This window comes from Corvus kubaryi, unplaced genomic scaffold (genome assembly GCF_017639235.1).
Source record: "Corvus kubaryi isolate FWS band 111438036 unplaced genomic scaffold, C.kubaryi_AGA036_p1.0 37249, whole genome shotgun sequence".
NCBI lineage: Eukaryota > Metazoa > Chordata > Aves > Passeriformes > Corvidae > Corvus > Corvus kubaryi.
This window is the reverse complement of record NW_024581072.1, coordinates 1,437,907-1,448,889: the sequence shown is the minus strand read 5'-3', so window position 1 is coordinate 1,448,889 and position 10,983 is coordinate 1,437,907. Positions and strand designations below refer to the sequence as shown.

The window sequence follows — 10,983 nt, the reverse complement described above, 5'->3', positions numbered from 1 at the left end:
ATTACTCTACAGCACAGAAACATGGACCTCTCTGTTTTGCCAAACAACAACCATCCTGATAAATTCCTGCAACTGGAGGTAAAATCTTTAGAGAAAAACTCTGCCTTTCTACCAGCCAGCTGGGCAAAATTCCCAGAAGCAGCTTTACCTGGAGTGCAACGGTGGCACAACAGGATCTATTTACAGGTAAGGTCTAAAAGAGGCTGACATTTTCCTAGTTTTTCTACCTTGTTTTAAGGATCAGGAGAAAAATTACATGACAGCGACACATCAGCTGTAGTTTCAGCTTCCTGTGTCTCTTAATCTGAATCATTAATATTCCTGTAAATTTTCCCATTGACATCAGCGAGGATCAGGCTCCATGAGAAGAGTTACTCTCTTCAGGGGGTCCACTGACTTTATTTCAGTGTATTAGTCTTTCTACTGCTCTTTGTAACACTTTCATAGCATTTTCCAGAAAGAGTACTGAAATCAAATACCAATTAATTGTACTAAAGGTGTGCATGGAATATGCTCTCTGAAGAAGTACAAAAAGTCCCAGATTTAAAACTGAAAGTCAAGTCATATCCCTTAAACTTGATAAAAAGGCACATTAGAGAGACATTAGAGATTCTTGCTACAAGCGTATATATCTACATAGCTCACCATAACTTCCTCTTTATTTTGCCTTTTTTTTTCCTCATTCAACTTTGGCATTCCTGTTGTACTGAAAGACAAGCGTTGAAAGTGTGAAACATGCTGACTGCATCAATCCAGGTTATTACATAGAGGTAGCAGCAGTTTCTTGGTAAAAATGTAAACGTGCACTGCCTAGCAGAGGCCCTGGAGCTGGCGGAGGAGAAGTTCATGTCTGGATCAGCAGCAGTACAGCTGCATCAGCTCACACCCCTCTGGGCCTCGCTGCTCCACAGTGCTCCTTCCCCGCTGCCCGGGGAGCCCCTCGCCTTTCCCCACCCCTAGCATGAGAAAAAGCTCCAAGGTCTGGTTCTTGTCAAGGGATGGAGACATACATAAGTGATTGGGGGTGAGGGGGTGATGGAGAAGAGTCTACATTCTCAGGATCCTTAGGGTGGGGGTCCGATTCCCCAGGGGAGTGAAGAGCAAGAGCCAAGAAATCTTGAACCTGGGGGAAGGGAGGAGAATGATGCCGAAAGTCTCCCACGGCTACTTCCTGTTGCACTTCTCCCCTTTCAGACATTTCTCCCCATCAGCTCTCTAAACCCCTTTGCTCCCTCCCGGAGTCCATTCCAGTTCTCCTCCAACTGCAAAAGTCCTCCCCCCGCGACACTCGCTTCCATGCTCCCCCCTTACTTTCCCTAGCTTCTCCCCTATCCCAGACACCCTTCCCTCTCCCTACTCCCCTGCCTCCAGCCACTCTGTTCGTGTTGTATAATTTTTGCTGGCGACTCCCCAAGGAGAGCTGGGGCGGGGAGCACACGGTCGCCCGTAGTCTCCCATGCAAACAGCCCTAACCAAGGGACGGAGCCTGAAGGATCCCGAACAATAGGGTATGGTGCAATGCTGGCCTCGCTGCCCCTCCCCCCTGTGCTCCCCCCTCCTCCCCCAAGCCCCTCTTTTGTGCAGGAGGGAGGCAGCCACACACAGAGCCTTCTCCACAGCAGGGATCCTTCTCCCTATTGTTGTCAATCAGGACGCACTGTCACCGAGCCAGGGCTGCAGAGCTGCGGGAGGATTAAAAATGTGGGGGGAGCCCTGTGCTTTTTGACCTGTGCTCTGCTCTTCGCCACCAGTGAGAAGGTTTTCCTGGAACTCTGTGTCCCAGCCCCGGGATGGCTGTTTCAAAGGAAATGTCTGTATTCACCATGTCTCCAAATATGGCATTTGCCATGTGGTATATTTTATAAGTGTTAAACCTAGGACACAATCTATACTTGTAAGTGTAGCCATTAGTGATTTCAGGCTGTCCAGATAAAATTCATTGTGCCATTCTCTCTCCCTTAGGAGCTCGCGTTCTTTTTCCCCTTTTGCTGACAATCAAATAAAGGAAAAAGTACTGATGAGTTCCAGACATTAGAAGAAACACGATGGCACAGTGGAGAACTAATGGTGCAGGAATAATATATTTCACTTTAAGATGAGAGAGATAATGGGGTTAAGGGTTAGTTAGTTTAGAAATGGAAAAAGGGGGATTGGGGGAGAGAGAGAATTAATTTCAGAACATATGTGCGTGATCTAAAGATTCCTAAAGTCATTAAACCTTGAGAGTGGCCTAAATTCCCTTTTTAGAAGTCAATATTCTGTTAAGAAACTAATGCTACTCAGGGCTCCCTATGTGAAGTGACTGCTCCGTGGTGTGTTTGTGGACTCTTCCAAACCTTTATTATGAAATCACTTTATTTCAAATGCACTGAAGTGCTTATGTGTTTTCTCCACCTATAAGTTTTAAAATTTGTTTCCATTATAAAAAGCAGCTTCATGTAATGACAAAAAGCTGCTGCTCTTTCTCCTCATTTTCCTCTTTGGTATCAGGCAAACTAAACAGCTTCCCAGCTTAGCATGTACTTTCATCGTCTACTTTGACTAAAACAAACCATAAAGCAGTCCAGGAATTTTGGCCTTTCCTTGTGAAAAGCAGCATAAAAAACACAGACATTCTCCTGCAAATGGATCGCTGCTGACCGCATTCTGCTCACCCTGAGAATTTCCAGTCCTGCTGGACCCTCTGCCCCACAGTATGTTTTAATACCCAGCACACACCAGATGATTAATCCTCTATATCTGTTTCTCATGCAAGTCTCCCCTGTAGTCAACCTGGTAATTTTCTGCAATTCTCAGACTTCTCTTTCTTGTTTATATTTCCATTTTTCCCCTATTTTTGGAAGACAGCAGAGAGCATTTAATCTTAGCAGCATGCTACTTCTTGGCATGGTGTTTTTTTGGCCTTACATATGAGTTAATGCCTGTGTCCTGTCTTTGCTTGTTTCTCAGTATACCAGGACAAGAGGGTTTTTTAAAATCTGTAGGTTAGGTGCCAGGTTAGAGTCACTTCTTTGTCCCCTGGCTCATATGTGCATTACGTATTTCCACTCTCTCTCCCTTATTCTTCCCTAGACGTCTGCAACTGGCCACAATAAGAGCCAGCTGCAAGGTTGGCAGGAGCTTTAGTCTGAGACTGAACAAAAGTTTTTATATAATGCACTCACAGCCCTGCAGAACTCCATTACCAATGACAGACAAAACACCTTTTTTAACTAAACAGTTCATTACAAGAAGTAACCTCGATGAGCAATTAAAATAGTCCATCTGAATATTTACTTTTCTGTAAATATCCCTGTCACTTTGGCTGAAGTTTTTATAACCATCTACTGATCTCTCTCCTATCCATGTCAGGTGGCTTTTCAGTTTTTGGGGTACCTGACAGGGAGTCCAGTTCCCCTTCTTTTTCTTCCTTAAAAAAACCTTCATTCCTAGGATCATAGAATTATAGAAAGGTTTGGTTTGGAAGGAACCTTAAGTGTCATCTGGTTCCAACTCCTCTGCCATAGGCAGAGACATCTTCTACTAGAGCAGGTGTCTTCAAAGCCCCAGTCAGCCTGGCTTTGAACACTGTCAGGGATGGGACATCCACAACTTCTCTGGGCAACCTGCTCCAGTGTCTCACCATCCTCACAGGGAAGAATTTCATCCTAACAGCTGATCTAAACCTGCCCTCTTTCAGCTTAAAGCCATTTCCTTTGTCCTATCATTGTAAAAATTCTCTTCAGCTTTCTTGTCAGACACCTGTATGTACTAGAAGGCTGCTACATGGTCTCCCTTGTAGCCTTCTCTTCTCTATGCTGAACAACCCCAGCTCACTCAACCTGTCTTCATAGGAGAGGTGCTCCAACCCTCTGATCATCTTCGTGGTCTCATCTGGACCTGCTCAGGCTTCTCAGGAATTGCTGATATGAGCTGTCTGCCCTACTGTCTTTCATATCTCCGTATGTGTTTTTGGTTAATCCTTGCCTTCCTGACAGTTTTTCCATAGCATCTTTTCTTGCTCATGAGCTATATGTAGATCAAACATAGTTATATGTTTGCAGAGTTTGAGTTTTTTATCTTGCTAAATAAGTATTTCACAAATGTATTTAATCTACAGTTTTTCAGTGTTTTTCAAAACTGCTGCTTCTTTGAGTATCCACTCTTCCCTCCTTCCATTCAGTGAATAATAACACAAATTGCCTCTGATTTTTTTCTGTTCCACCCTCATTCACACTGTCTTCTTAGATTCATTGTATATTGTATGAATTCTGTAATAGATATGGATACCTAAAGTATTTCTTTGAACATTTGCTTCATGTATCAGAGTCTGTGACAAAGGTTGGGATGTGTTTTGAATCTTAAAAGAAAAAAAGAGTAGTTTTTTCAAGAGTTAATACTAGCAATCATATTTTTATTGTCTAATCTTATGTTTCTCTGCTTCTAGAAATGCCTATGTTTAATACGATATTCTTCATATGTCTTTGTATTATTTCTTAGACCTAAAACTTTAGGGTTTTGTATGGGATTCTGGTTTCTGTCCTTCTTTTCCTTAACTAGTCTGTAGGACATATCTACCGCAGAAGTTTTACAATCAAGCCTCTGCTGTACTCAAATACATTCTCCCAATTCATTTGTCACTTCAATGTCTGTTCTCTAAAATTTCTGCAAACTATATCCTATCCCAGATTCCAGTCCAGTTCTCATGGTAAAACCCAGTTTCCCATCCCAATGTATTCCCTCTCTACATCTGCTCCAAGCTACCACATTCTCCTTATGCCCTTGAAAAGAAAGGTACTTCAGAGAGTAGGGGGAAAAGTTTTGCCACTCTTTTCATAAAAGAGCGCTTCATAAAAGCACTCTTTTTATGAAAAAATTTTTGCATCATGCCATCTATTCCAAGTTTTGGAGAATTTTATTTAAAACAGCTTTAGAAATTACTGTCAAGTCACATTCTTTTCACAACATTTTAGCCTAGGGAGACCAATCATCCCCTGGTGAGACAGTTCGCGTTCTTCAACAAAATGTTCTCTAAGTTCAACTATTTAGCAAGCCTGAGGGAAGAATCATTAAGGTCAATGACAAATCTTAAATAAGAAATAAAGTAAATAAAATAAAATGCAGTCAGAAAGAAAAGGCGGTTAAAAACACCAGCTCAGCTGAAATCTGGCCAGTACAGCCCAGAGGGCTTCAGTGCCAGCTGTAACTGCAATGCAAAAAGTAATATTATCAGGGGATGTGTGAAGGCTAAGGAACTACATGTGGAAATGATGAACTAACAGAAGGATGGGAGGTCACTGAGGATCCACCCATCTACTAATGGCAATTATTGACGGGAAACATGCTTAGTCACTTCTGCAGGGTTTAGTGATAGGAATGCCAGTATGATGCTTCCTCGTAGAGTTTCTCAGACAAAGCCTGTTGTTTTCTCTTCTCCACCTTCGCTTTCTGAAGGAATTCAGTTCTCACACTTCCTTCTACACCTGGCTGCCCCAGACCAATGTATATGTGTCTATGCATGCACACAGACACTGCAGTCATGAAGTGGGTGATGACACACAGCAGCTGACTCCCACTGAAAGTGGATTCACCAGCCCACAAAGTGAACAGAAAATTATTCAAGCAGAAGAAGCCAACAGTTTGCTATCATCTTAGGGACCTTCACTGACTTGATGAGGTGTCCAAGCATTTCCCAAAGCCAGTGTGCAAGAGGTCAGATTCCCTGAGCTCTCACTAGAAAGGCAGAAGGAGAAGCAGAACATGCCCCTAGCCCTTTTGTGGCTGAAGTCCACCCAGCCCGTGGTACCTTAACAGCTGGAGATCTCAGTAAAATTGAAAAATTAGGAAAATTCATCCTTACATGGAAGTAAGTTTCTCAGGACCCAGCCTCTTCATCAGCTGTTTATTTTGTGCACTTAACCTCACGTGCGTCTTGCAGCAGGTGCTGCCCACAGCTTTGTAATTTCTGAGAGCAGGAGAGAGGTGGGGATCGCTGGACCACTGGGTCAGGCCAAGGCTCCCCTTGACTCAGCATAAAGTTCCTAAGGACAAAAGCACTAATGAGGAAGGATGGATGTGCTCTGGGTTGGTTCTGGGAGTCCTGAGAGGTGGGGGAGGTGTTAGTATAAGACAAGGGCACCATGGAGCCACAGATCAGGGGCAGGTTAATTGAAAGTATCAGGGACAGAAGGTTGTGATAAATATTGAACAGCTTGAACTAGAGAGTCTGATTGCATTTTACAGGTGAATTACAAATTGAAAAATATGGTAACTACTATTTTGCAGACTCTGAAAGAGGCCATTAGTGCTGTTTTAAGAGGCAGATTGTGGTGTCTCAAAAAATGTGATCCCACCAGGGTTGTTCTTCATCTTCCTCCCTTGACACCCACATGTTCTAAAAGGTCTTATTTAAAAGCTTTTGTTAATGGGAGACTGCTCAGATATTTAATTACCTGTGAATACTGACAGTGCCCTCAGTCAAATGAAGAGCCTCTTTGACGTCCTGACATGGGTCTAGCATTCAACAGGATGAGCGGAACTGCGAGTCACCCCTGCTATCAAAGATACATTTCCAGCTGAGGCTGTCATTTACACACCATTTGCCCTGTGATCATTCTGCTTTGTCCTTACACCTTTGCTGCTTCATCATACATCCATGGTTTTCACCAGAACTATAATGTTCTACTGCAGTTCTTCATAGCCCTGTTTCGTGAAAGCAGAGGCTTTCTTCCAGCAGGCAATATAATGTCAGCTCACATTTGCAAAAGAACTTAATGTTCAGATTGTACCCACCTCCTTTCCCCAGAAGGAAGAAATCTGTCCAGGGTGAGCAGTCAGGCTCCCTCACTGCACTGTAGAAGTTTGCCAGAAGGAGAAAAATGGTTGCATGTGTAGTTTTAAAATGATTCTGTTGCATTACAAGTGGTAATTCTGGAAGTGGGCCTGCATCGTAGGTAATGCAAATGAAAGCCAGGTTCTGATCTAACTTGTGTCTTACAGAGAGAAAAGAGAACTGTCACTGAGCTGCCAGGCTTAGACTTGAACAGGGTCAGTCAAGAAATAATAGACAAATCCCTGGGGAAACACATTACACCCATCACCCTGAAATCCGCAATCAAAAGCAACCCACTGTTTAGTGATATCCATGTGGAGGATGACTGGCAGGAGAAGAAAAAGACTCCTTCCTGGACCGTGCAGGACTATGACAGACAGTCACTGCACTCTAACTTGGCCAGCCACATAAAGGTAATTTGCTGCTGTGCTACGTTTGAGCAAGTGAATTGCTGTGAGCTGTGTTGTGCATGCACAAACCACTGCGCAGCTCGCTTGGATGTTTAGGTGGGATTACAGAAGTAAATATAGAGGTATTTTCTGGTACAGGCATGACACTAGCATGAGTCTGATCAGGAAAGGAAGTCTACATATCTGGTCAGACTCCAGGAATTTAAATTTTACAGTACATGACCTCTGACTAGAAAAACTCTTAAAGCACAACACTGTACAACTCAGCTTCCCTGTTTACATAGGGAGGAGCTATAAATATGGCACTTAAATACTATATAGTCACTTTAATAACTGTTCATAGCAAATTCTGTTATAAAATTTCATATATTTTTCTCAGCCTCATCCACACTATCCAGGATCCTGCCTCCCTGTGGGCTGGCACAAACCACTTCTAGGATTAGTGTTGTAGGCTTTTTTTTCTGCTGTTTCATTTTTTGAAAAGAGAGTCAGAGATGTGTTTATACAATGACATCTCTTCTTGAGAAGACAACATGGTTTGTTCTGGGTTTTTAAACACATTTCAATGGCTGGTGTCCTACTTTTGGTTCCTGGATGAAAAGTGTGGTTTTAATTTTCCCCAGTGGAACATTTACAGCATCTGGAAAGTAGCACAACCTACATTCAAGTAGAAGTGTCTTGCATATGTGTTATGATGTCTTAAATTCATTAATCAGTATCTGATGATAGCCAAAATACTTCTGGGTATGTTCTAATGACTTTGTGTGTAAGAGAGAGAATTTAATTTTCTGATTTTTTTTCTAGGAAAATCCTAATGATCTAAAGTTCTGGATGGGGGATATTTATACTCCTGGGTATGATACCTTGTTAAAAAAGAAGGAGAGAGAAAAAAAGCATTCCAAATGTTGCCGAATCGTCCTGCTCATGGTACTAGCTGTTTGCATCCTAATTACTGTAATCACTCTCAGTGTTTTATTTACTTAGTACAGCCAAATGATGATGAACTTTTTTTTCAATAAATATTTTTATTAAACTATTCCCTTCTCTGGTTTTATTTGAACTCCATTTTTTTTTTGGTCACAACCACAATTTATTTGACATCACTACTTCAAAATATTCCTGTACAGCATAAGGAATTGACCCTGAAAAGAGACAAATACTCTGAGCATGGCTGAATGTCACCTTACAGGTATAATTTAAAAAGAAAACTATACGCTATATTTTTTAGTGCCTTCTTTGGACTAGTGATTTAAGTCAGTATGTGTGATATATTACATATAGTATGTACAGACAACCAGCTGACTATTTGTTCTAATAAACACCTACCATCCTCTTTGTCTTTTTATGATAGCTATTTTAGAATAACGAAAAGCATTATAAAGTATCACTCAAGATATCACAAAGAATTATAAAACAAAAATTAACACATTACTTAGTGACTAAATGCATTGCTGCAATGATGCAGCACTTAGTAAACCCCAGCCTAAATGCATAAATATTTTCTTACACTTTTTCAGAGAAGAAAACCAGAAAATAGATCCCTGAGTTTCTATTAAAAAAAATTGCCTGAGAACCCGTGACACAGTTTTTCCATCCCTATGTCATCTTCTTTCAACATATAGCATTCTGTCACCCCAAAAGATGGAGTGACAATATTTTTTTTTGGAAAAAAATCTGCGGAGTATTAGAGTATAAACTGGAATTAATTCACCTTAAAAATATTAAAGTTATATGACCAGGCTGTGAAAAATTTGTAAATTAAGGAACAAAATGAAATGTTCAGAGCACACAGACAACTAAGATAATACACCTCAGAATAATTCACGAGAATGAAAACATAGGAAAATAAAAAGTGAGTGAACAGGGAGAGAAAAACTTCAAGTAATTATTTCCTTTCTGAAAAGACACTCTGGGTGCTGCAGACCAGTTATATCTATGTATTTGGTATTTAAGGAGCTATGAATACTATTGAGATAGGGATTTCCCTTACTCAAGAGAAGATGCACAGAAGCTGGAAAGTTGAGGTTATACGAGGTCTGCTTCTTGTCCCACAAAAAAATGCTTTGGATTAGTCAGGAATAGAACTAAGGTAGGAGGTTTGTATTGTCCCCTCTGAATTATAGAATGTGCCCTACTTACACCAGGTTTACAGCACTTTAACTCAAGATGAATTCATCTTCAGAAAAGTGTATTTCATTCCTTCCTTCTCATCTAGTCCATGATTGATTCTTGTGTGTTCCGTAACTTCTTGGACCCTGATCTAGCTTGTACTATAACTAGTTTGAAGATTCAAGCTAAAAAAGCTTACTGTTTTAATCTGGTATGCAGACAACAGCAGAAGAGTAGCAGCATTTAAATACACATGCGTAAAATTAGTATCCCTGTTACAAAATTGGACATCGCTGTCAATTTACAAGGGAACTCAGTCTCCTGCCTTGCTGCAGTTTCAGCGCAGATTATTTCTTGTCTGAAAGATCAGGCCCAGTCAGTTTATGAAAGTAAGAACTTGGGAGTATTTTACAAGACTAATAGCTGTCATTATGAAGTAACTACTCACATTAAACCAACAATACTTGACTTCTTTCCAGCCCAAGTACATTTGCTTTAAGTGCATTGCATACAATACAGAGACGTACTTTTGTAAATTATTGAGGCCTGCAGGCGGGAAGCCTAAAAGCAAAGGGCTCCGTAATTTCCAGGAAAACAGCCAATAACGCGAGTTTTTCAGCTGCATTACTGTGTGAGGGCTTAGCTGAAAGCATAAAGCCGTTTCCTCCACAAGTCCACTACGGGCTCTTTCAGTCCTATTTCACTGCTGTCACCTAGCGGAGAGTCAAAAAAGAGGAAAAACGTGTCAGGAGATAAGACGCTGGTTTGAACTTTTTTTTTTAAATTATTATTTTTTTTTTTTATATAATGTTCGGTTTCTGTTGGAGGTGGGGGAAGGGCTGCCGGGCTTTTGCGCTCCGCTGGCGCCGTGGCGATGCGGGCTCCTTTGGTGACCCCTCGCGGCGGAGCGCGGCGGGCGGAGGCGGCTCCCGCGGGCTCCCGGGAAGGTGCGCGGCGTGCGGAGCGGCGGCAGCGCCGGCAGGGCTCCTCCGTGCCCTGCGGGAGCGCCTGCCCGCCGGGAAGGAAGGGGCTCGCTGCTGCGCCCTTCAGAGAGCGCTCGCATGGGGAGAGCCCATTTTCTGTGTAAACGCGAGCTGTGCTCTTGGTACTGGGGAAATAAACAACACTTGAATACTTCGAGGGGAAAAAGACCAACCAGCGTCAACAGACTGAGAGATAAAGACTTTTCTTCAGGGGAGAGTGGTGGAGCCTCGGAATCCTTTGTGACGTGTGCTAACTCTGAAAACAATAAATGAGACTACCCTTCCCTAACCATTTAATGCAGTATTACTTTACATGTCTTGTAGAAAAAGAGTTTAAAGTTTTGGTTAATAGAGATTGCTGTGTGTTGTTTCTTTTGTCGTGTGAGTTTTTTTTCTTTTATTGTTTTGGGTAGTTTGGGGTTCTTTTAATTCATTAGTGACAGAGAATGAAGAAGACAAGTCATCACACAACATTCATAATAAACTCGCATCAGTATTGTTGGTTGGAGAACAGAATGTTTAGTGTATTCCAAAAGTACTTTAAAAACTATAAGAAAAGGAGGCTCAGGGGAACCATATCGCTCTCTACAACTGCATGAAAAGAGGTTGTAGACAGGTGGGTGTCAGCTTCTTCTCACAGATAACAAGTGACAGGACAAGAAGAAATGGC

At 41.9% G+C, this 10,983-nt stretch overlaps 1 protein-coding gene across 1 annotated transcript; it reads left to right on the top strand.

Moving 5' to 3' along the window:
- MINAR2 (membrane integral NOTCH2 associated receptor 2) lies at nucleotides 1-8,258 on the top strand. Its single transcript, XM_042023409.1, has 3 exons — nucleotides 1-186; nucleotides 6,979-7,224; nucleotides 8,026-8,258. Exons 1-3 carry the CDS (start codon nucleotides 22-24, stop codon nucleotides 8,203-8,205), a joined length of 591 nt encoding a protein of 196 aa, XP_041879343.1. The 5' UTR covers nucleotides 1-21; the 3' UTR covers nucleotides 8,206-8,258.
- Nucleotides 8,259-10,983: the final 2,725 nt, after the last annotated feature.

What these genes read in the sequence shown, in the direction of transcription:
- MINAR2 (XM_042023409.1), top strand. Translation starts at nt 22, where the DNA reads ATGGACCTCTCTGTTTTGCCAAACAACAACCATCCTGATAAATTCCTG. An exon ending in ACAACAGGATCTATTTACAG is followed by an intron (nt 187 to 6,978) that starts GTAAGGTCTAAA and finishes TGTGTCTTACAG; the next exon opens with AGAGAAAAGAGAACTGTCAC. An exon ending in ACTTGGCCAGCCACATAAAG is followed by an intron (nt 7,225 to 8,025) that starts GTAATTTGCTGC and finishes TTTTTTTTCTAG; the next exon opens with GAAAATCCTAATGATCTAAA.